General features: G+C 31.2%; 1 protein-coding gene across 3 annotated transcripts in view; it reads right to left on the bottom strand.

Moving 5' to 3' along the window:
* LOC111035860 (follistatin-related protein 5-like) overlaps window positions 1-27,616 on the bottom strand; it is a 116,563-nt gene that overhangs the window by 23,949 nt on the left and 64,998 nt on the right. For all 3 annotated transcript variants that reach the window (XM_022317658.1, XM_022317659.1, XM_022317660.1), the window contains exon 3: window positions 20,225-20,459. In XM_022317658.1, coding sequence (XP_022173350.1) covers window positions 20,225-20,459 — 235 coding nt within the window. The remainder of the gene's footprint in view (window positions 1-20,224; window positions 20,460-27,616) is intronic.

Genomic DNA, 27,616 nt, shown 5'->3' with positions numbered 1-27,616 from the left:
TCAGGCTGATGTGTACAATTTTGCACGGCACTCGAATATAGTGAAATGATGATTGATGAATATTAAAAAATAATAATTTCGTTTTTAAGCTTGCTATAAAAACCATAATGAACGTCATATCACAACGGTGTAGGTACGTTAATGCATCTAAATCGTAAATGTGAGAATTCAAACATATCCGATTTGGCGAAACTTCCAATAAAATACTTTAAATAATATATTGTTGCATTTGATGGAGTATGTAATGCATGACGGGTATTATTATAGGTACAAATGTTTTTTTACCCAATGACATCTGCAGATATATAACGATCGACCACCGTCACTATCGTCGGTAGTACACAAGACAGTTATTAACCTATTTATACGTAGTCGTAAATCGACAAAGGAAAACAACAAACTCAGTGCCCGTTATGTCTTGTGTTAAATAGAGTTAAATATTACACACCGTCTTAACAAAAAGCTCCTATAGCAGCAGATATTGCGAACATTATTTTATTTTTTGAATATAGTATCCAGGATGTCACAATAACTCTGTGCACATTTTCCAACCATCCGACCTGAGCCATTAAATGTTAAACCGTTTTAATGATAGGTTTATTTTATTAATATAACACTGTTTCCCCAAAAGACTCTTTTCGGTTTATTACACGTCTATGTTCTCGTCGTCCACGACGGTAATCCGATTGCTCGCCTTGGGAGGTGCAGGTTTTGTAAGGGAAAAACGTTCGACCGCGAAAGAGTGTATATAATAGCGGGAATAGGTTTTGAATTAAACGTTTTGTCCAAGGTAGTGAAATTTAGGACGATGCGGTGGTGGTGGAGGACTGCGTGTCGCCATCGTCGGCGGCGCGAAGGGCGGCGGGCTTTCATCGTTTATCAACCAGCTGCTCCAAAGGGCCTTTTGTAGCACTTATCTGGTCGTTTTTCTTGCTTGAATTAATTCCCGTTCCTCGGCCGTGCGATAAACTGGGAGGTAGAAGAAAAAGATAAAAACGGAATAAAAGCGACAAAGTTTTTTTTTATATTATTATTATTATTATTATTTTTTAGCTCGGACATATCCAACCGTCGTTTTATTTTTAAGGCTTATATATTTAGAGCACAGGCATGCGACAACCGTGCAAAATTGCCCGTCTAGAGCATTATATTCCTCGCAGTTTTTTTTACTAAGACATGTATTCTCGTTTAAACGGAAGACTATACCACCGCCGGGCACCGTGTACATTGTTGATGTTGTTATTGTCGCTGTTGCTGTTGTTGGCCGTTACTTTTCTACTCTCGACAATTTATCATTCGCGCGTATCTAAAATAAAAGCGATTTTTTCTCTCCGTTTTAATTGGACAGCTTTAACTGGAATTTAATATAAGTGCGGAAGGCGCTGTATTTGTATAGTACGACAAAAACGATGATAATTATTGTCGTCGTCGTCGTCGTCTCTGAACAATGTATAAATTCGTGTTTTTCTTAGTTATTAAATTCCGATTCGTCAGTCTTTTCTGGCCTCACACGTGCGCGCAGCGACTTCTGCCGTCCAAAATGTGAACGTATATATTATAAATAATATATGTTTAGGTTTGGTTTAGAATACTGCGACCAACAATGACTTAGTAGTCATGGCTACTATATTTTATTAAAGTATTGACTGACATGACGTGACCAGACAGTGACAGACCCTCGGTAGTGTTGTGCTAGCCAACCGTAAAGTGTTTTCAGTTTTGTATTTTAACACTCAGTGTTTACCGCAACACAACGAGTCACTGGTGCGCATTATCGAGTTTGGTTGGAGAAAAAAATATGTACAATATTATTTCAGTTTAAATACGTGTTACACGAGGTTTAAGTGTGATGAACATGTAAACCATTTGATATGCAAGTATCCATAAAATTATCACTCATTTTTTGATTTTATTTAAAAACGACACGGCGGAAAAGGTGATATGAACATATTGCACCTTTCTCTGTCATGCGTACCTACATATACATTCGGGTTGAAATTATTTTTAACGTCCATAGTGTTAGGAGTATATAATATACTCAATAACAATAATAATTATGACGGTGTTTATGGTGATGTTGACGATGATAGTAATAATAATACGATAATAAAAACAATGGTTATTAGAGGTAAAACTCGTACCTAGGTAATAAAACGGTTGCTGGAAAATGCATTTGATTATTACAACTTGGTTTTGGGAACGACGATGTGTGTTATGATATTATAATTTAATCAACTAGGTATGACGAAAACAACACCGCGGTTAAAATAATATTATTAAAGCTGCAATTTAATGCAACTGAATGTTATTATTCTCTTTTCACTTAAATTTAACAGACGATTTATAGTTGAAAAAAGATCATTGTGGAAAAAAAAAGTTTAAATATTTAAGTCTTCACAAACAATAATATATGGACCAAATTATGTTGCAAAGCGACTTTTAAACAATGTAAGCTTTTCGGCATGAAGTTAATTACAACTTGTACCCTGGAGTTATTTGTTGATATGCAGAGAAAAAAAGCTTGTGCCATACATTATATTATACAATATTTATTATGTATTTATATGTCTTGAAATGTTCACATTCAAGTTGTTATATTATGTCTACAACTACAACTCTTTGCGTCTCAACTCAACTTATTTTTATGCATGGAACACCATAATAATTTACTGCACAAACCATGTTCACTCGACTTTTAAATGCAATGCTATGTTTATTGTTTATGCATGTATAAACATGTATAAGCACATACACAGATAAATTGCTAAGTATATAAATACAAATAATGCATCATTATAATATATCGAACAAAAATATAATGACATTAATATTAAAATATAATATCAAATATCTATCATACGTTATCTTCTCTGGAAGAATAATATTATTCGAGGTATGTAGGTACCTACCTACATCGTACATAATATTGTAAACACACCAATCAAAACTATACGCATCGTGTGCCGTAAATGTTATCCCATATTGTGAACACTTTTTATTGAACGTGTACAATCTAGACTTTTAAGGTGTATTCAGTAAACAACTAACTTCAACACAAACATCGGGGTAAAAAATAAATGCATTAACACAGTCATACGATTCAAATCTAAATGAAACCATGAAGTCCCAATTCGCCACCCTTTGTAAATCATTATTACAATACGTTTTACTTATTCCCTATTTATATTATAGTATATATTATCTGTTTTCAATACAATTCAATTACCACAAAATCAAACTAGATTTTTAACTAAACTAGGTGTATAATGGTGTACCAATAATTTTATTATTTATTTAGTTCAATATCATTCATAATATAATTTTAAATGATATTAAATTATTTTAATAAGAGCTAATAAGTATAATAACTGAGCTAAGGTCGCATCTGATCTCCGGTATGATATAATATGATACACTGGAATGGGTCTATATTATCAGAGTGTCACAGTTTTGTAAAAAATGTTATAATGGATATCTAACTATCACTGTGGGCCTCATATATTTGTGTGGTATAACGCAAACAATAATATATAATATTTCCTACCATTAACCATGCTTATTACACAATAGAAATTTAAATTAATTTAAATCAATTTATACGGAAAATTAAATAAAGATCGAATGACAGAAATTTAATATATATATATAGCTGTACATATAGTTTATACAACATAGCTACAACGTATTGCAACTGAAATTAAAATAATTAAATCTACAACTAATGTCACAGTTGGGACAAACATGTCAGCCGATTGATGTTGCAAAAATCAAAATTAAAAAAAAATTCCAATACCCACAACATGAATTTTTCATTCATAAAATAAGTGTAACATTAAAACAAGCATACATTATTTTATTTTATTTTGTGTGAATTTTTTCAAATCCTTATGAATTGAATACATTTTATAGTTTTTTGAACAATTATGTTTATTTTAATTTATTTACAGTTAAACACGTACTACGTATATAAAGGTTCCAATTTACCACTTTGAGCACTTACGTGACTACAAGTTTTGTATTAAAACGTCTAAGCTTCAGCAGACATTTAGTGTTACATCGATGTGTGCATATGACAATATTGATACCTAACTTATATTATAGAATATTAATAAAAAAAATATAATATAGTAACTCAAACATATTGACTTAAAAAACAAAGGAAAACCAATTAAATGATTAAAGTCCTAATATCAACTGATAAGTAGTATGCTTTTAAAACACTTAAAGATGGTTCTGTAAATAATAAACGTTAATCGGTCAATATTTTTGATATTATTCATTTTGTCCAATAGTAGATTCTTGCTGTTTTAAGTTTAGATTCCTAGGATAAGAAAAATGTGTAAGAGCCAATCTAAAAATCTAATAATTGGTACATGTAACATGTACTATGTCCTTTCCCTCTAGTCAAAATTTAAAAAGTTAAAATATGATTTTTAATAGTCAATAAACTGAAGTCAAATATACGACATAATATGTTAATTAACTATTCGAAAATTGAATGTAAAATTCACGTATCGAGAATTATAACAGTGACTGAATCTTAAGTAAAGTTATTTATAATTAATTCGACAGTGAATGACTGCTGCAGAGCAACTTGCGAATCATATAAATATTTTGTAAGCTAACTATTTTCATATAAATATTTCACTATCTCACTAAACAACAATTTGATCTAATTTTGTAGTTTTAACATAACATTCCTCATGGTCATCGTCATAGATTGGGTCATCATTAAGTTCCATAATATTAAAAATATTTTCAACAGTATAAAATACGCAGCCGTTACGTGGTTGGGAGTACACTTTGAAATAAAATAATAATAAAATAAAAAAAAACTTTGTCAAAATAAAAATATAAAAGTTTCAACTCAATCACTGAGATACTAAATAAACACTACTTCAAATATCCAAATAAAAAATTTGCTGTTTAATTTCTACAGATACGTTTGAATACTGGTTATTTTTTCCTCTCTGAATTCAATAAGAATTTTAGAATATCTTCCTATTAATTATCTAATTATTAATTTCTTAGTTTAGATATTTTGATTCACATATTTGCCATTGTCAAACATAATCAATTAAGTGCACAAACTAATATGGAATAAAATGATAGTTTCAAACTACGATATGGTATATCATACCAAACAACACATTATCCATTTTAAAATAATAATAAACAATAATATCATATACAATTTACATAAACATAATTTTACTAATGAAGTGTATTATAAAAATAAATGAATAAAAAATAATATAAAATATATAAATACTAATTTCATGAGTTATGTCATTGTAGTTTTATTTAGTTTATACGTCTTACTGTTGAATTTTAAACTAATTTTAAATATGCAAATAAATAATTATTTATATATAAGAATTTTATTTCGAGATACACTGAAAACTCAGAACTGCATCTATTCCACCGCAGACGAATTGCACAATATTTTACAAATATTATAGGTGAGAGGAACCGTACATTATTTATCCACAAAACTTCAACACCTTATACTCCCGAAGCAAAGTATACCTAAGCCGAGATGTACTAGACTTATACTAATTGTACCGTGAAAAAATCACATTTACGCCTGAACAATAATACAATATTAGTACCCAACAACGCTTCTGAAAATAGACCGAAAGGGTGGGAATGTTTTTTTGATTGCGTTTACTAGTAAAATAGTGAGTATAGCTCATAAGTTATAACGCGGTTGTGATTATAAAAATATTATGAGAAAAAAATGAAGTCATTATTTTTTTTTCTTCTCAATTTCATAAGTTATTTTGTACCTATTAATAATTATTATACGTGGAGGGAGGGTATAAGTTATCGAATTAAATTATAATTTAATGATAGCTGATACCAATAAAGTAAAATATTACAGTTAATGTTAACATGTATCATTAATTCATATTCTTCAGTGAATTATATTGGACAATATAATATCACTAATTATTTTAGTGATGTCCATTTGTATTTATTATGCTTACATTTATTATTCACCAGTTCATATATAGGTACAAACGATTTACAATTGTGTCCATATCTAGACAATAATAATTATTAATCACTGGCTGTTTGTTAAATAAACACTATAACAGCATTAAATGAAAACCTAAGAAAAAATAAGTATTAAATTAGTTCCATCTAAAAATAAAAATAATAAATATATATACTTCTACACAGTAGAACGACCAAAAACTAAAAATGCTTTTTAATATTAATGTAAACGTTTAATAAATTGTTTTTTTTCATTTCAGTTAATTTCGTGTCCACTCATCGTCTCGAAACGATAATATTTTTACAAAATTTTTTTTTCTATCAGAGAATTAAAAATCTGTGAACACCTGCAGGCTTGAACCTACATAACTATGATAAACACGATTTAAAAAATACGAAAAGCTCTTATAAGAATTCGAAAAATATCTGATCTGTTAAGTCTTAAATCTTAACAATATAATATTACACTGTCTGGTTATCTGACAAAATAAATCCTCACGAACAAATAAAACTATTTTTGGGAGCGCTGTAACACGATTTTATGAACGTGTTCGAGTGATAACATAAAAAATTGACAGACACAACGTTTTAAAAAAAGGTGGGTTTTTATTGTATTACTTAAAATATAACTCGTATAATAAGTGCAAGTATATTGTATACAATAAAAACTCGAAAAATGTATAAAATGTATTGATTACTTTGTCTCTACAAATACTTGAACATATCAGGAGACATACGCTGCATTTAATTTCAAATCACCCAAAATATTACTAAATACGTGCACGGATGTTATTTATGAGTTTATGACGTATGAATGTATGATCAATGGTATATTTACTGTTGTGCTAGAGTGTGTGTGTGTGTGTGTGTTAGATTATAATATATTTTATAATATATTTTATTCTCAATAACTGTTTATACGTGATATAGATAATCATACTTTTACGATCCCTGAAACGGAAATTCGAATAAATAATGGATGAGAGAATGACAATAGGTATATATATATATATAAAGGAGGGGGGAAGTAAAAACAAAATTGACGAAAGAAAAGAAACGTCTGAATAAATGTCTTTTTAAATCTCGACTGAACAACTTCAGAATTCCTATCTGCAAAACTCAGTAACTTTCATGACATTTTTCTTGTGAACAAACAATAATAGACTCGGGAATTAAGAGGAAAAGTGAAATAAGTTTTTTAGCGACTATATTTAATATGAAATATACTGTATAGTACCGTGTACATAGTTTCACTTTTGAGATGAATAACATACTTATCAGTTATCGGTGTATCATATAATATTATACATATGCACTGTGTAAAAGGACATACGCTCTCTTAATTCGTTTAAATTTTAATAATCTTACAATACTATACTTTCGTTATACCAACAATTAACATTTTTATCAACCATTGCAGTAGCTGTGCTTGATTTTAAAAACATAACTGGCTGATAAGGTTAAGTTTTAAGTTTTTCCCGTTTATAAGATTACTATTTTGGTTACTATAATACTTAGATATTTTATTTATTTATTTAAGGTTACTCATATCATATTCATTACCATAATGTTCATTATTCAATACACTTAGAAAATATTTACTCATAAATTATTTTTATGAGCACTTATTGGACGAGAGCCCATAATAATAATATACGTGTAATAAAAAAATCGCTGACTGGACAGTTTTATTTTTTTTAATCTGGATTTAAAGTTATGACTTTAAAGTATTTTCATCGGTTCATTACTCATTTGTGAATTTATTCATTTTTAAATTTAAATAGTTTCATTCTTGTAATATCAGTGATTTTTCTACGAATTCTTCATGAAATAAATCTTCAACGGTATTATCATTACTACAGTGGTGGTTTATGAATACCGGCCCATACCAAGTTGGCATATTATATTTACTTTATACATAACATCTACATGTAGCCAAGCTGGTTGGTTACGACACGTGATATTATATCTGACACATTAAATTTGCACCATAATAATGTTTAGGTACTGTAACTTTAAGTTTTAACTAGCTATTTCAAAATAGGCCAAAATATTAATTATATAACTTGAAAATAATATAATTTTATATTTTATTAGTATTTTAATAAAAAAGTATTATTTTTATATATGAGATTTTAAATTGTGTAAAAAGTATGCTGATTAATAACAATAATTTAATATTTAAATTGAATTATGATAACTGTTTAAATTTATAATTTATGAAAATATGTTATGTTCTTAGTATTATAATGCTAATTAGTAATATGTTATAACTTATAAGAGTACTGGAGTACCTATTTAATTAATAAAGTGTAGTTTATTGTAAATATAATAATCTTGCTGATTTATTACAACTAAATTATTTTTAGATGTACCAGACTTACGTAAGTTGTAGTATATTATAGTCATAATATATTAATAATAGTTGAGTAATGATTACTTTACTAAAAACAATAGTACCTAACTAAGGAAAAGAATAATATTGATATGACAATTTATATATCCTGCTTATTTTATATTTTATTTTCTATATCAACAATCAACACAACTTTTTGTTCGACTCAGACAGACATAATATTATTTATATAAATAATTATATGTATTTATACTTCGTTACCATTTATTTATTGTCATATGTTGATATAGATGCTTGTTCATAGATATTGTTTTTACACTCTTACGTTTTACTCGAATGTGGTATTCAAATTCAAATTATTAGTTTAAATTATAATGAACATATATTTTGATAAATTATCTAATCGTTAATTATTTGAAGGACGACACAGTTCGTATAAATTTAGGGATAGAAAATAATTGAAATGGTATATATAAACTGGCTTAACATTCTTTCACAATCTTTTAAATGGTGAAGTATAAAATTAATTAGTTCCAGTCGTTCCTCAATCAGTTTACTTCTAAGTGCACTTTATATGACCACCAATCACTATTACTTTGAGCTTTTATTATACTTAAGTACTTACTATTAATACTATTAAATTACTTATATTTCAGGGTAAATTCAAAATAATTTTAACGGGAAACAGAACAATGAACGTACCTATTACATTTTGTCAGTAGACAGCTCATAATTAATAATAATAATAATAATAATAATAATAATAAAAAAAAATGAATACATTTTGAAAAATAATGTCACTCAATCTGCAGTTTGATCGTTAACACATATCAACTAAACTAAACATAGTATTCATATAAATTGTGCCTCTATTTTTGCAGTTACATCTAAAATAATGAAACGATTTTTACATGGTCGATTATTTTATATATGTACCTCCTCCACTCCCCTTTATCAGCATTATATTTTAAGCGATTCCATTGTTCACAACTTCCAGTGAATTAAATGTCGTCTCACCATGAAATTTGTATAGTGTAAGGACTAACGTTTCTCATTAGTCGTTGACTATTTTATTTATTTAATGAGTTCAGTATTTTGAGCTCACATAATTATTCATACCAATTATACCAAAAAGGTCATTCGCTGGTTTAAAATTGTATAACTCAATTAAGTCACATAAGTGTACAGATTTGAAATTTTGTGCCAGTCTAGAAAATATGTCATTAAATCACTGTTTTATACATTTTTTCCATCTTTACATTTTAATTATAAATAAAAACCTACTTAACCTACTCAATGAGTGTCACTCATAATATAAATATGTTATGTAATATTCATATATAATATGTATGTATATGTAAACATGGGAATATTAAAAATGCTGAATAATATGAAATTGCAAAATTGAATGTTAATATTTAGTTTATAATAAAATACATTCTTTAGTAAATAATTATACATGTCAAAGATAGATATATTTGAAAATATATTTATGATTTGATTATTTGCATTCTTTACAATGCCCTATTTGAAATAATTGTGGGGTAAACTACAGAGCAGAAGCAAAATTTGAAGGTTGAAATCAATTCTTTCAACACAATGGTTAATTGTTTAATAGATAAAAGCATATTTTTAATGTTTACTTTACTTAATTTTTTTTTGTAAATACAAGTTTAAAGAGTTAAGTAACCTGTTAGACGTTCAATTTCATAAATAGAGATATAACATTGTTTATATATCAGTATGGGTACGTATAAAAATAATGAAAAATACAAATTTGTGATAATATTAGGTAGGTATACGGTATACGGTATATTGTATAGAGTCTTAAGAGTAAGCACTTAATCTCCAAAATGTTATACATAGATAATTTATGTTTTTAGATACATAATGGACAAATCATTGCTCTGAACACTTCGAACATTAATAAAGCTTATCTTTGCAGAATAAAGAAAAGTAGTTTTTTTTCATTTTTACTTCCCAAGTATAAAAAAGGGGTATATCATAATACTTGATATCATATTACTTTTTAGTCGATAATAATTACTATTCTGTAACAATAAATGTACGTGTATTATAAACTTGAAGATGTCTGCTTGACAAAAGAAAATCATCTTTTGTTGTGTGACAAATAATTTCCACTTAAATAATTTGTTAGTGCACATTCAATTCAATACATACGCATACACACACGTGTATATTTTATATAGCAAGTTTTTTCCATTTTCTTTTTTTCTAAGTTGTAGACGCAGAACATGTAATACACTTTGAACTATATAATAACGACTTTGTGATAAATATATATTATCCCATGTATGAAAACTGTTTATAATAATATTGTGAAATTCAATAAATCGATATTATCTATATATGTGTCGTGTTCGTTAAAAATAATTATTGGTAAAAGTATGAACATCTGTTTGTGCGACAAAAATTAAACTCAAAACAACAACTGTACAAATAATATTCTACCTAGGTATGTACAGTATATATTATTATTAAAATGTATAGTGCACAAAATACATAACTTTACAATGACGTGTAGTACCTTTAAGTCGTATGATAATAATATGCCTATAATAATATAATAATAATACACTAACGAGCCTCTATCAAGTGACACCCAATCCGTAAAATAACAAAATCAAAATATAATCAGAACGAACCGGTCTTATGGAAGTTTTCGTGTCGTAATAAAGTTCGTTTTAACAACTACCGTTATAATAATAATAATAATAATAATATCATGTACCCTACGCGACAACGACGGCACAAACGCCACCGCCAGCGAGAACGGCGCATTTATTAGGCAATTTAACGGCACGCACGCGCGCGGGAACGAAATATTATTGTAATAATAGTAATAATATCCGACGATCGCAAATAGGGAACGAGAACGGCGCAGTTATACATTACGCCGCATTATATTAGTGTGCGTTTTTCGTATATTATCGTTTTTTTATTCATTATACGCTCGTATGGCCGTTTATTCGTACAATACGCATTTATACATGTATATTAAGTGTACGAATGAAACGCCAGCGACAGCTGCCGTTCTCACGGAATGTTTTTCCGCAGCGAAATGTAATAATAACAAAAATGCGTTTTTGCCGTGACGGCATCGCTCGCGAGCTATATTGTTGTTGTTAACAAAAATATATACACCCAAACTCTGGGAAGGCGTATTGTCTAAAGAAGAAGGTGGTCGTACCTGCAGTAATAACGCAATAATGAGGGGCGAAATAAATAAAAACAATATAATTTTGAATTTAATAGGTACACCTGTATATTAACATGGTACAGAGACGTAAACAGAGCCTCAGACACGGACCACGTACGTGGGTTTATAGGTATACCATCATGTGTACAGGATAAGTACAGAGCTCATGAAAAAAACCTATTTTGTTGTAACAGTAAAATCCTACACTTTACGATACACTGTGTTCGTGTTAAGAACCACTTAGTAATTATAAATCATTCTACATTTATTGAACAACTATGACTACCTGTTTATAACTTATTGCCTCTCCTTGAAAAAAAAAATAGGGGTCGATAAAATAGTCGCCTTCTTTGAAATATTCGAATGGCTGGTTTAAAACTTCATTAATCTACTTTGCGTCTACGCTAAATAGGCTTATAATATCAACACAATTCAATGTACAGAATATTTTAAAATTAAACTAGTAAGTATAGTAGTCAGTAGTCACACAGTGTGGCTCAGTCTCATTTAAATAAGAAAGGTGAAAAGTTGGTAACCGCTCTCCTATACTGCAGTAGCCAGTAGGTGTCGATTGTCATTAATGAGTAAGACTTCTTTGTATAATGTACGTATGTGTTAATGTTAAATTTGTAGTCAATGACAAAACATTGCCATACCAAAAATGATTCTGAGAGAAGATAAGTCAGTTTATATTACTAAGAATATTTTATAATATTTTACTTATATATTGCTAATATAGTAATTTATTTTACTATTAGTACTATTACGGTAGGTTGGAGTTAAATTTTGCACTCAACACTCCGTTAATTGTATTATGATTATTTTATTTTTATCATTCTTTATTGTTATTCAATGTTGTGTCAATACCAGCCTACCAAAGAACTATGTGAATAGGTTCGTGATATAAATAGGCATTAGCATAATATTAATCTAATTATTTGGAAAATGTTACTGTGCAAATAAAATAATATATACGCACACATATATATATTATATACAAGGGTAAAAATTTAAAGTCATCACGTACAATATTTTTGAATTACAACCAAATAAGAAAATTGATTTTATAGGAAATCCATTGTTCCCAATTATAAAAAAAAAAAAATATTTAACTGGATAGTTTTTACTTTCCACGTGGACCATCCTCATTTTAACGTTTTCTGTTTACCTAATGTTGCAGGAAAACGAGAAATCACAACAGTCCAAGGGCGCAGCCTGTATACAAGTATATAATGCGTATTATACCTATCCGACGATACTATTACGGCGTTGGGTATGTTGGAGGGTGGGGCTCGTAAATTATTATTCTGGTCGGACTATAGCCGTCGCGTATAAGTCGTATAGGTATGCGAGCTGAGTGCGTGCGTATTATGTATGATATATTTTATATCCGAACGACGCGTAATATGTTTATAATATAATATGGTTCGGGTGTGTTGTGCGCACGAAAAGGATGACGCTCTGTGTACAATACGAAAAATTATTGCCGATAGGGTTGAAAAGGTATAGTATTATTATTACTATTGTACGTATAGCGCTGCGGCGGTGACACAGACTCGTGTAGAAAAACTCGAACCCCGTAGACATAAAGTTGGAGGGGGGGGAATGAGAGAGAAAAATACCAGTGGTACACGCTATAAATAATATATTGTATAAAATATATATTTTGATAAATTATCTAATCGTTAATGATTNTGGTACACGCTATAAATAATATATTGTATAAAATATATATTATATAACAATAGAATATAAAAACAACGAATATCGTTCGGCACGCGAATAACCGACCAATTAGGTGTTTTATTATATTCTACGGATGAAAAATGGAGTTTGCTGGCGCCCGCCGCCGACCGTTCAATGTTTAACAATATTATAATATTATGTAAGTACACACACGAACGACGGCGACAGCAAATGTCCCGGCGACGGGGCCAACGAATGCGATGACGGCGCGTCGCATTAATATACACGCGTGTGTGGCGTGCGTTGGTACGGGGTGAACCATTTATGAACTGATTTCCTAATATTTTGAGGAAACACTTCGTTGTTTTTATTATGATATAGATTTAAAAGTATTTACTACATTATTCGTCATGTTTTTTTTTTACTGTTTTCATGATATTATATTGCGATATTTTTTTTAGGTTTTTAATATAATTTTTGTAAAATGTTGTTGATGTATAGCTAATCAAATACATTACATTGAACAAACAGTCTGTTTTTTCATTAAAAGTTTTGAATGTTTATTTTAGCGAAGAATATAATCTAGAACACAACAAACTTTTGCGTCGCGTTATAAAGCCCCGTCTTGTCATTTTTTTGGGCCCGCTCTTCCTAAAACATAAATCGACTCGAGTGTAGCGGTCTAATAAAATGCATCATCCTGTATAAACGTGATGTGTGCGTGCGTGTGTTTCGTATATCGCCCCTGGGTCGGCCGTAAAGATAGTCACTCGTGCCATATTATAAATTATATATATATATAACATTGCCTGCTTCCCCCCGATTGCTACTGCAGTAGCTGTACCAACAGTGAACTAACCCCCACCATCCCAACAACAAACACATACACGCCCGTTTTACAACTCCCCGGGGAAAATACGAAGAAGACTTTATCAAATATAACGCAAAAAAAAAACACTAGCTCCAATACATTCACATACAACACACTCACACACAGTGCAGGCACGGATCCAGAGTAAAGATCGGGATGGAGCCAGTTCATTTGAAATTATATCGCAATATTGTCCTCTTAAATATTATTCAATCTCGTTTTTGAATAATGATAATATATACATATATAATTATTTTATTAGTAACAATTCGAATACAATTTAAAAACTGTATCATATGAATATATAATATGTCCATATTGAATAATTGAATCACAAGTTGCTCCGGAATATTGGTTAAGTGCACGCAACGTTTGTTTGTCTGGACCACCCTTCATCCCTTGACTCGGTCTCAGCACAGACTCTCGGCATTTTAAGTCAAGCACGGCGCCCAACTATACGTATATTTACAGTATATTTGTGTGTATATATAAACATACACCGCCACACAATAAGACATAATTTACAAGAATAATAATAATATTTTCACCAATCGCCTGATACGAATGCGTATCGTGATAACATATATCGAAGGGTTTTTATTTTCTGACGGAAAAAAAAAAATAGAAAACTTTAAGCTCTTTGGATTTCGACGTGCACAGTCACCGCCGTACCGCAATAATATGCGTCATATCGACGAGCGTGGTTATAAACGCCGCCGTACACGTACAACTCGCATTACAGTGGCGTTTAGCGTCGTGTGCCCTAACAACCACACCATTACGCGTAAACGTATTACATATATTATATCAAAATGTGTGTTGTACCCACCCGATCGACCGACGACGTCGGCTGTGCAGTCTGCGAGGGGTTTGAATTCGAAACGTATATATAATAATAGCCACGCGCACGTTCGCCAAGTATTATTACATTATAAACATTAAACATATTATATTATAGTCTTGCAGCACTGTGTATAGGCGTAAAAACTGTCAAATAAAAATAAATCCTTCCAAATGCACAAGAGTTTTGTTAAGTCTTCACCGATTACTAAATACCTACATCAGGGTAACTCTGAACGAAAAAAAAACTGACTCAATAACAACAAATTCCTGGAAAGTGATAATAGATTTGCCATATGATTTTCTATTTTAAACGGTGAATCTTCATACGATATGCTTGATTGTTACGCCTGGACCAATCTCTGCACGCACAAACACACCCGCATAAAATTCAAATATTTCTGAAAACTTTCATAATTCTATTCTATAATCATTTGTTTTGCTAAGACTACGATCTACATTCTACTACCCAAGTACACAACTCATTATTAAACATTATGATTAAATTAATTATAGGTATAGTATATGGGTAATATATACGAGTATAAAATTATAACAGTCTGATAAATATCAATTTTTATAGGTATTTATTACAAAAGAACCGCCCTTTCCAACCCATACCACGGTTAAGCCAAGGAAAATACAAAACTTGTTCGACACAACTATACTTTAGGCACACCCAGAGTAGGTATACTTATTTATTGAATGGTGAAAATAAAAAAAATCAAACATCAAATAATAATTGATAATTTTGCCCATAGGAACTGGGAAGGCGAGAAGAAAAATGTCCTAATTTTTATTTTTATTATTTTGTTTACTGTACATATTGTTACCTATCCCTTGGATCGTCATAGGTAATAAGTTGGTGCAATAAAAGTGTTTTGATTTTTAATAAAAAAAGAGTTGATAAAGTGGCTAAAATGACTTATGAAATGTCTAATATATTTACCTACCCATTTTTATTATTACAGTAATTTTTTTATTCAAATATGTACCTACTTGAAAGTTTTTTTAATCTTTTTATCCGTCTACAATTTTACCAACTTTATCCACGGGAATTGGCGAAAATAAAAAGTCAGAGAGACCTTGAACTCCAATTTTTTTTCCAAATGCACAACAATTTTATTTTCAATATTGATTTAAAAATTTGGAGCAACATTTTCAACTACAGTGTCTAAGGTACGCCCTGTTCGCGTCCATGGCTACGGAGAAATAGTCTCTAAATGACTTTAAAATATAAGGTTAGGTTCGATAGGTAATGCGCGTAGATACAAGCTACGCCGTGTTGAAGCCCTAATGAACAAAAAAACCACACTAAGTGTTGTGTTATATTCGTCGTATAAACTAGAACTGCGACTCGGCAAACAATACAATATATAATAATAATAATGTCCCATGAGCAATTTTACCTATAATTTGATTGTATTAACGATAAATAACAACATAACAATACGCTTGCGATAATGTTTAATATAATATTATGAATGCATACGAGTACCTATATCGTGTGCAAATCGTAAACCATTTCAATAACGAGGGTGAAATCAAATAATAATAATTATTAACGAACAGGTATTAAAAATAATCGGCCCGGGCTAGTCGCGTGCTATAATGCGCCGTATACCAAAAAAAAATGAACCAAAAAAATATAACGATTCTAGTAAAATAATATTACATTGCCGTTTATAGCAATTATTATCGTACTACCTATTATAGTGACGTGGTAAAAAAAAAACCGTAAGTCATGCCCCTATAATGCAGTCAACACGCCGACGTTCGTTGGTCGCGACTATTTACGACACAGTGGCGGCGGCGGCGTGGGCATAAGTACACACATCATCACACGGCGGCGGTTCGTTATGTTTCCCTCCCTCGGGAAATAATTATCGCAGGTCCGAGTTTTCGTAAATTACACCCTCCGCTGGGATCCGCCAAAAGTAACGTTATTTTCTAAGTATTTATTTAGTCGGGTTTCTCGTCATTATAATAATAACGCAAAAACAAAAACACCCAGCAGACCCGAACGAATAATATAACGCGCGTTCTCGCGTAACGCAAACAATTCGACTGTTTGCCGAAATTATACGGAGTCGAAAACATCGCGTGAATAATAATTAATTCTGCCGAGAAATCCGCAGCGTTATACGATGAAGTCAATCCCGAAAACTCGTAAGCTCAAAACTGGATGTATAACGGTTGATTCAATGTACCCGCGGCAAAGTGCGGATACTTATATTGTATTATTACGTTACACATATTATATTATATTTTTTAAATTCCGTGTCAACCGGTGAAGATGTCCTAAACGTTGCGAAAATCATGCCCACGACATAGTTGCTGCGTAAACACATTCTATAATATATACACATGTCTATGTATAATTTAGAGACCATTTAATCTCCGCCTAAGTTAAAATTATGTATGTTTAGCGGCATGTATATTTAATGAATTATCTCGAATTGTATTATTCATCCACCTTCCCGAGGGACGTTAAATTCATCAATAAATAAACAAATTAATATATTTATGTGAGACTATACCTATGTATTAAAATATTATATAATAAGCGATAAATCTCTGTGCTGCATCCAACTTTCCGGCAAAATATTTTTAATAATAAAATACCTATGTGCCGCATGGTTACAAAAATGCTGATCGATTTTAGACGAATAAACGTTAATTTTTTCTACACAAATTCAAAGCGCAAGGGCGAGGGGTGGGGGCATATTGCACCTACATTATTAAAATGTACATCAAAAAAATGGAAAATAGTGGTCTCGCGTCTATTTAAATAATATTTATTATTATATACTTATCCGGAACAATGCTGATTGAGCGTGTTAAATCTACCATCAAAAACCGTATATATTTTACTTTATACATTACTGAGTGAATCGAAACAACCCTTAAGTTGATGTCATAATGATTGACTTCGCAATTTTTTTTGATTCCGTATATCACACAACTCACTTTCTAAAGAACTGGACAAATTAGGAATAAGAAACCCACTTTTATCATGGCTCACTTCTCATTTCATGGGCAGATCACAATCATTTGTTAAACTAAATAATACTCATTCGAGTCTAGTTGAAGTTTCGTCTGGAGTTTCTCAAGGTTAGCATTTTAATCCTCTTTTATTTGTCTGTTAATCCATTATATTTCTGTTCGTTTAAAGAAGGTGAAAAATGTACCGTATGCTGATGAGTAGTGACGACATAAAATTGATTCTCTCATTGAAAGCTAAATCTAAATATTTTCAGTCATTGGGCCAGTGAAATTTTTCTTAAGTTCAGAAACTTCAATAAGTGTCAAATAATCTCTTTCTCCAGTTATTTTCCCCCCCAATAGTTCACTCCTATTTTCCAAAAAAAATTTCAACTCCGACGAGTTTTCATAGTTAAAGATCTAAAAATAAACTACTCTTCTCTCTTTCGTTTGAACATCACATCGATTTAACCGTAAATAAAGCGTTGAAAGTCCTTGTAGGATTTATTAAGCGTAACACGTAGACGTAACATAGTTTCTATTTTTCTCAGTACTTTCTACTTTTCACTTGTTAGATCTCACCTCGAGTATTATGTGGTTGTTTGACACCATTTCCTTCTAAAAGACCAATTCGCTTCTAACTTAATCAAAATAGATTTTTAGTTTATACTTCTTTCATTCTCAATATCCCAATCACCCACCATGAATAATCACCTATCTGTGAAGTGTCTCGCATCCAAACTCTATTATCTTCGAAGCTGACCAATGGTTCGTTGACTCTTTTTTAAATGTAACCCAGATCCAGATCTTCCCAAGAGTGTCTCTTTTAGAATTTTCTCTTTTTCTACAGGCAATCAGGTTCCTTTTTCCATCATTAGTTACACCACCTCCTACGGCCTTAACCATCTTATTCTTCTGATGATGAGAACATATACTACATTCTAATATAGGTACCTGCATTTTTTAAAGTATATTATGTTCACACTGTATTATTAGGTTTAGGTTTAAATTTAATTTATATTTGAACCTCTTTGATAATTCTATTTAATATTTATATTGTATTAAAATAACTAAAATAAAATATGTGTGTAGTCTGCATAACACGTTGTTAAAATCATTTTTTTTTTTTTTAATTCAAAATTGGTGTTGTGGGTGTCTTTCTCCGGTCCGTACGCAATTTTGCAAGTTCGAGTCATTTGTCCATTCGATGTTAATTAAATATAATATGTATTATACAACTTTGAGTGAGTTTATAACTATTAAGGTACTTATGTCGTCTATAGTGTTATATATATGGGTATAAGCAGATATTGCATACAAGCGTGCAACTTAAATGCTTTCTTGCAGCATAATGACAATACGGCGTATTGTAATTAAAATTGTTTCCAAGTCCGATTACAATATAATATGAACATGGAACAGGATGACTGGTCTTGACTCGTGGATGTCGTATATAGGTATTTCTTTGCGAACGTTGTGCACTTGAGCTCATTTCCACATAATATTATACATCAGACCATATATGCTATAGAGTCTAGATTATAATAGAGGATGATTATTTTATCTCAGAACACCTTTCGATATTTTCAGGAAAATGTTAGAGGTTGTCAATGGTTGGTTATTGCGTAACATCAAAGGTCAGGTCAGTCGATAGATAAATTCGTAAATGATTCGAGGTAAGGTTTAGGTCAGGTTGGCATAGCATTATCCATATTAGAACATTTTCCAAATATCAAGTGATAAAATATGTACAATAATAATATTACAGCAGCGGCGGCGGTGACTTCAGGAATATTCGAAAAACGACGGCGACGGCCGAGACCATACATAATTTATATTATTTTACATAGCAGTAACACCCTTCAAAACTTTCCGAGGACCACGTGTGTTCCGTGTAACACATTGTTTCAAAGTCGGGTGATAAAAAATGCTCTTTTCGAGGGGAAAAAAATTAGCGCTTTGCATGTCTACGGTATCTAGCATCATCTAAGTGTCCCAAGGCGTCTAGGCTATTTTACCGTTTGTTCGACAACAGCGTTTAAGTAAAGTCTATACTGCAATATAATGGTGAGTGTAAGTATGTAAAGAGTGGTTAGATTTTTTTTCACGATTATGCTGTTTTACGTTTTGTTTTTGCGGTCTACGCATTTAAGACGTACACTTTTTAAAATACATCCTCATGAACTTATAAATGTATAATAGGGTGCATGTCGTTATAGAGGTCGCCGAAAACGAATGTTTTGATTGCTATTTTATAGGTACTCACTCTGCTTTTCCAATACTTCTGCTGACTCCTCACCCTCTTCGTCGCTTTCATCGCCATCGTCGTCGTCGGCTTCGTCGTCATCGTCGTCGTCACTATCGTCTTCCACGTCTTCGCCTGATTCCTGCACATACTCGTCGCCCGGTTTGACTGTCGGCAGCGGCAGAATACCGTCGTCAGTCACCGGCACCTGCGTGTTACTGCCGTTGATTTCCTGAAGCCTTTGATGCCGCGATTTCTGAAACACGAATATTTTTATGTAATTTACATACTATAGAGGCACAATACCCGCAGAAAGGGTTAGATTTAGTGGAGGGTCTGTGGATCCTATGGCCCCGGGCCTCCAAAAAATTATAATCGTTTTTCTTACAAATAAACTAATAGGAATATTTAAATTTCTAAAGTTCATAAGTACCTAGTTTTCAATTCAATATTTAATGTTTCCTATTTTTGGTACTTACTACTAAATACGCATTCGCTTGCCTAAAATTACTTTTATCGACATCTTTTAATTCATCAACAAATGATCAACTACTTAATTGTTTTACCCGTATAGCCAAATAACTATTATTTATTTTGTGATAATTTAAATTTAAATTATTTGGGCATTTCGATTTGGGAATTTTTTTATGTTCATTATAAGCATTATATTACAGTGACTTGTATTGTATTTTTTTTTTTTTTTTGAACAATGAAGTGTTTACGAATATTCATACAATTTTATAATTTATACTACTGATCACGAAACTTCATACTCATTATTTTATGTCGATCAGTCAATTAGTCAAAAAAATTACTAAAAAACCATAATTTTATTTTCGCAAAGTGAAAAGTGAAATGAGATGTTATGGGTAATTGTTATATACAAATATTTTTAGAAAAAAAAAGTAAAAACGGGCCTTTAACGAAAAATACTGCAAGATCTAAGCCCTGCTTGAGGGTATAATACATTTTTGTGACATTTGATTAAAATGTTAGAGTCCCTATGTAATAGCTGGGTTGTAGGAACCTACATTAGTTGTTTAAGAACACGCTTTCATAACAAAACAATAATCAAAGTTCCACATTAAAAAAAAAAAAAAACACTTTTATCAGTTAATGACCTTATATACGTTAATATGTTACATGGCAAAGTCGACATTTAATTAATTCGCATATCCTGTTTTTTTTTAAATTTAATTCGTTCAGTTTTCGATAATGGAAAAACCTTAATAGAATTAAATACTTAAAAAAACTTTCTAAATAGCAATAATTCAATGTGTAATTAACTTGGTGGATATTCGTTTGAGGGGATTGGAGTTATATTTAATTTCAACGGATACAATAAGTATTAACTTTCCAAATCCGTTTTATACTTAACGAATTTGTATATATTTATAGTCGTTTAGAATTAATTAAAATTGAGACTCTTTACAGTTTACGGGAACCTTAACAACCTGGAGGTTGTTCAACCAAAATCAGTCGAAAACATAGAAATCGAAACGAAAGACTGTTATCCAAAAGTCAAATATAGAGTGTAATAAAATTTATAATTTTGTCACGAACTATAATGGCAAATAAAACTGAAAATTATAAATTCTTTTCCGTTTCCACTGTTGAATATATTCAAATGTAGCTATTTAAATATGCTAAACGAAATACGCCTATACATTTGTTATTATGTCCTCACTAATAAAATCCACCATGCACCTACTAAAGTTGGTCGACTGTTTTGGTGGTGAGCCTGAGTTCCATTTTCCAAATAAAAATTTCAAAAAATATATAGCATATAGTATAGAGTCTCGAAATACATACATAAGAATATAATAAAACATTTTCTAGTAAATTTACTCCTACATGTTCATCCGCGTATATCCTATTATGTATCATGTATATTATAATAAAAAATATTATATTTTGTCATATATTTATATTTTGGTTAAATATTACAATAATCTACATGCATTCAGATTGAAATACAGATAGATATATATATAGATACATAGAGTTCATGTTATAGGATTTCCATATATTTTATAATCGGTACTCGAACTCATATTATAGTGGTAATGTGGTACGTTTAAAATATATATATTATATAACCGCACCTCATAAAATAAAATAAATTATTGTTCGCTTTCATCGAATGTGTACAAATTGAATAATAATATATATACACGAGTGTATAATGTATATTTTAATACATTTCTAAAACTGTAGTTTTTTCAATGTTGTTATTAGGTACCGATCAAATGGGTATAGGTACCTCCTGGTTCTTACATAGTAAAAACGTATAAAGAACACTCGATTTAAAATAAAATAAGACACCTAAAATCGATTTTCAATGTTGAACCCGTCTATAATTTACAATATAGGTACCCCTATAATATAATAATACATTTTAACATAAACTATATTATGAGAGACACGGAAGGTGCTAATTATATATACAAATACTAAGCTATATAGGGTAAGTACGACGTCGACTAATATGTATGTCGGTACCAAATACGCATACCAAATGCGTAACCAGGATATTGGACGTCTGGTTAATATAATATTATTATACGAGATATACATGTATAATAATACTATTAGGTATCCACATCGGGAGGTGATGGTAATCGCATGTGAAGTGTCTATAAGTGCATAATATATTACGCATCGTCGATCGACAGTTTCGGAATATATTACTTGGCTATAATATGTGTAGGTATTATGGGGAATATAATATAATAAATCATTAAAACAAGAACAATACAATAATGATTATGGATTTGATTGTCAAAAACGGCGGTGTATTATTATTTCAAATACCGGTCGGATTAAAATAGAGTGCATCTCGATGATGCGTTCCGCGATGGTTCTATAGTAAACATAAAGGTCGTAAAACCATGCAATTATTATTATTATTATTATTGTTCCACAGTCATATTATTATTATTATTATTATGCCGTATGTATGTATTTGGTTAGGCATAATGGGTATGGAAGGCGGTATAATAATCGAAAACGTTGAATTTAATATGTATATATATATAATATATATAGATATCCACTTATCCTTTTTATACTCTGCAGAGCGCATCACGCATTGCGATCACGATTATACCAATATTGGCCGGAAGAATACAAATTTGCTTTTCACGAAATATTTAAAATGTGCTGTTGTGCGTGCAGCCACGTGCACCTGTTTGGGGTGTAACGGCAAAGATAATAAGTTGATGAGATGACATAGGACTGAGAGAATAACGAATGAGCATGATTACCTATAGTAGCATTATGCGTACTATACATAGGTACAGATGAAGTAAGTACTCAGTAGGACGATTTTCAGAGAAAACATTTTGATGTGACAGGACTTGAAAAAAATAATTGTAAATAATATAAAACCGAATTGGCAGGCCATGTGGTCAGAAGCGAAAGACTGCCAGTAAAATCGATCGTGGACGCATGGGAAGACTGCTATCGGAATATTATAATATTATGTATATATTATATGTACTCGCCACGATAAAATTTGTGTACGAATTTCGTACTAGGAAACGAAAACGAAAGCTGATCGATGCGAAACGCTGTGCAAATTTGTAATAACCGAGGCTCGTGAAACAAGAAATCTTTTACGACTATACCAGTTATGCGTGATAAAGACGTAATCATTTTTTAGTGGGGGATCTTACATTTTTATAGCATTCATTCAATTATGCAAACAAATTTGCATAATCACACAATGTTTTTAATATTTTGTTTGCCTTTATTATAAACCATATACAATATAAATGATAGGTAGTTCATATTCGTCGAACATAATTTTATTTTTCCACAACAACAGCAACAAATCAAAAATGACTCTAACTTTTCATAGAACAAATTTAATACAAATCGATTGTTTGGTGGGTCAGCCATCAGTCCGAAAAGATAAAAACTCAGTATAGCCGCAATATATCTTCTTGATCTATTATCGTGAATTATGTTATTACATACGTAGAACATGAAGTTTAATAACTCCAAAAACCATTAATTTAAATGTTGTGATGTGTATGTCGTATAAAATCAAGGTTAGTACACGCGTGATTAACAATATACAGTAAAAAACGCTGTTGTTATTTGAAGAAATAAAAAGTTTGCACCGTCAGAAGACTCTTTAAATAGGTTGTCTTTAACCGGCAAACCACTAACATCCTTGTAGTGTGCCACGATCGTCGGAAATGTTAAATTATTTTAAAATCTGAAAGCTACCGAAAACGTTAAATCATGCGTGTAACTTTGAACAAGTGTATCGTAGTGTGTCGTGATTCCAAGGAAACGGCCATGAGATGATAACGCGCGAGATGAGCATTTGGATCATCTATTGAATATTCTATTTATGGAAATATATACGCTTGTGTATAGTATTTAATCGTATTGTAAAGCTTATATACGAGAATCTTTGACGAATTTAAGACCTATACATCCAACCGTAGTATATTATCTGAATGTCACACGTTAGTGAGACGTAGGTGTGCCCCAACAATTTTATGAATGATAAGAATTGGATGTATCGTTTTTTCTAAAGGGTTGAATAGCCTCTCAAAAACGGTTAGGTTAGATGAAAGTGTATCAAATATCTAATATGATATTTTATACTTGCGTTCTCAAATACCTGCAAACATCTGATTATTTGAAAACAATGTAGTCTCGAAGTATATATAGGTACCTACATAAAAGTTCAAAATTTCGAAAATCGGAATTGGAACAAATGCATAATTAAAGGGAAAATGGGGTTCGAAAAGTTTGGTTTATCACTCTGTATGTTTGACGTATCATGTACATACAACGAAATCCCATTCATTCGAAACCTTAATCTCCACGTAATTGATTATTCGCAAACATAATCAAATCCCGTCGAGTAGGTAGGCACTGAAGACAACGCCACGCACAGAAACAACCCAAGCGTAATATAAACACTGAGAGACCGCTTGTTGTTGTCATCGTCAGACAGTAATACAATGATAATATTATTATATAATATTATACGCGTCGTATTAGTCGCATTCACAAGCTCAAATAACGTTTCAAAATTAGAGAGGGACGACTGGGTATGTCTTGAGTTCGGTATGATGTATCACAATATATATACCAGGCATATGCAGATTGCAGATGTACAAAAACAATAAAGTAATTCAAAATCGATCGCTATACATATTTGATGAGTACACATTTTTTTTTTGATAAAATATTAATAATATTATTATGAAACTGAACATAATGTTTATTACAAAACGCCAGACTTGCACCGTGTTCATATTGTAACATGTCTAGTGTCTACATATCAATATAGTATAATATAATATATATGCCTGTGACTTATTTATGACGTGTGAATCGCCAAGATTTTGACCAATGTATAATGTAATATTATTATTATTATTATTATTATGATTAGTATAACTGTATACATATGTATATTATGTTCATTGCATACCAATTAATATATATTATTTAAAAATATTTTTTTTTCTGTGTCATGCTATCCATAATTACTATTGTAGCTATACATAATATTCACCCATAATATTTTTATTTTTTCAGTAAAGTTTTTCCGGCTGCTTTTTAAATTATTGGGGTGGTTTTAGCCTCTAAATAGGGGATATTGCGATATTACGTCTTTGACCGTGACACATGGTACTGGTTGGTACACAAAATAATGCACTTCGCAGGGATACTATTCCACATGGCACCATACAAGTTAACTATACATAAATCTTATATGATATATATATATCATGTTTAATGTTATACATAAATTAAACAATAAATTGAGATTTATGTAATAAGTACATTTTACTAGTTAGTATGAGTACTTGTATTGCAGTGTGTATTTTATTTCGTTGTTGAACCTGCAACAAATTGATCTCAAAAGTATCGTTCGACGATTTAACTTTCTGCCAACACTAAACTCAAAACAGGTAAATATTCCATTTGTATTGTTGTTTTTACGAGTAACTGTTTTCTTTTCCCCGTAGCATAATAGTAATATTATACAAAATATCTAATAACGTTTCTAAACCTGCAAAGCGCAAACAAATCGATAGGCGCGTAATATACGAAACGGACTCGGCTCGACATGCGAACGCTCGTCGACTATTTTATATAAGTAATACGTATATATGAGAGAGTGAGAGACGACGGACATTATTCGAATTCCACCCTCATCGGACCGTCGCCGAAACTTTTTCCCCCGCCACTCTCCGGGGACTAACGAGAAAATCGTCGTCGGCGGTGGTGGCGACGATAGCACACAACCGGAAATGTGATCAAAGCTTTATGTCCTGTATATTTATATACCGTTGCTTTTCGCCGTCTGCACCGGCGCATAATATAATATATCTTTCTCCTTCCCATTTTCAGATTACGCGATTTTTGCTTTTTATACATTTTTGTCGTCGTCGTTATTATGGTGTTCACCGGGAAGGGAGGGGGAGTTGAGTAAGGGAAAGAAATTCGACAAAGTTCTCGACGTATGAGGGACCGAAAACCTGCCGATACCACCCCGCCACGCAGTCATGCTCGTCGCCAGGCCTAGTCGTCGAGGGGGTGTATGATTAACCGCCGTCGCCACCGCCATCTCTAATGCGACTGCAGCTGCCACTGCCGGTAGTCATTATCAATAGACCGGAAATGGACGCAATGTTTGTGGATGAGAAATTTATGTCTTCGTCGGTACACATAAAATATAAACGCTGTGCCATACGCTCGACGGAGCTTTGCGGTGCATTTAAATAAAAATAAAAACTAAATACGTGTCAGCAATTATTAAAATAATATACGCGATCGCGTCTTGACAACAAGGCCCGATTTTGGTCTATTCAGAAAATGTGAGTTGCAACCATGCATGATTACTGAAAGTTGATTACGTCATCATATACACTCATACATCGTTAGTCATGATGTAAACGAAATAATTGCACGAAAACTTTAACCCGCCCATGGTACAATGAATGAGTATAAGACATAGATAATTTACTATAAGCTACCAAGCACTAAACGTATGTACACTGTGTAATAAAAAAAAAACTGAAAAAATATACGTTACTTACTAGAAACTATAGGTATGAAATAATTTTAATTTTAATTTTTTATAATAATCAGTATTTGAAAATTGTTTTGTATATAATTTGCAATATTGTACTATTAATATAATAAGAAAAAATAAAAGTTTCAATTATTGATTAGAACAAACATTATTATTACTTTTTTTAGTTATTTCTGTTACACACTGTATACATATAAGCCCGAATCTAGCTTCTGCCATTTCCTGCGTACCCGCATAACCTTGACTCGTGAAAATATAATATTAAGTTGTGCCTTACGCTCTCAGGAATGTGAACTTAATTTATTGATTACAGTGTTAAATATTAAACGAAACAGGCAGGA

This window comes from Myzus persicae, unplaced genomic scaffold (assembly GCF_001856785.1).
Source record: "Myzus persicae strain clone G006 unplaced genomic scaffold, MPER_G0061.0, whole genome shotgun sequence".
Classification (NCBI taxonomy): Eukaryota; Metazoa; Arthropoda; class Insecta; order Hemiptera; family Aphididae; genus Myzus; species Myzus persicae.
This window is presented reverse-complemented; position numbering and strand designations above follow the sequence as displayed.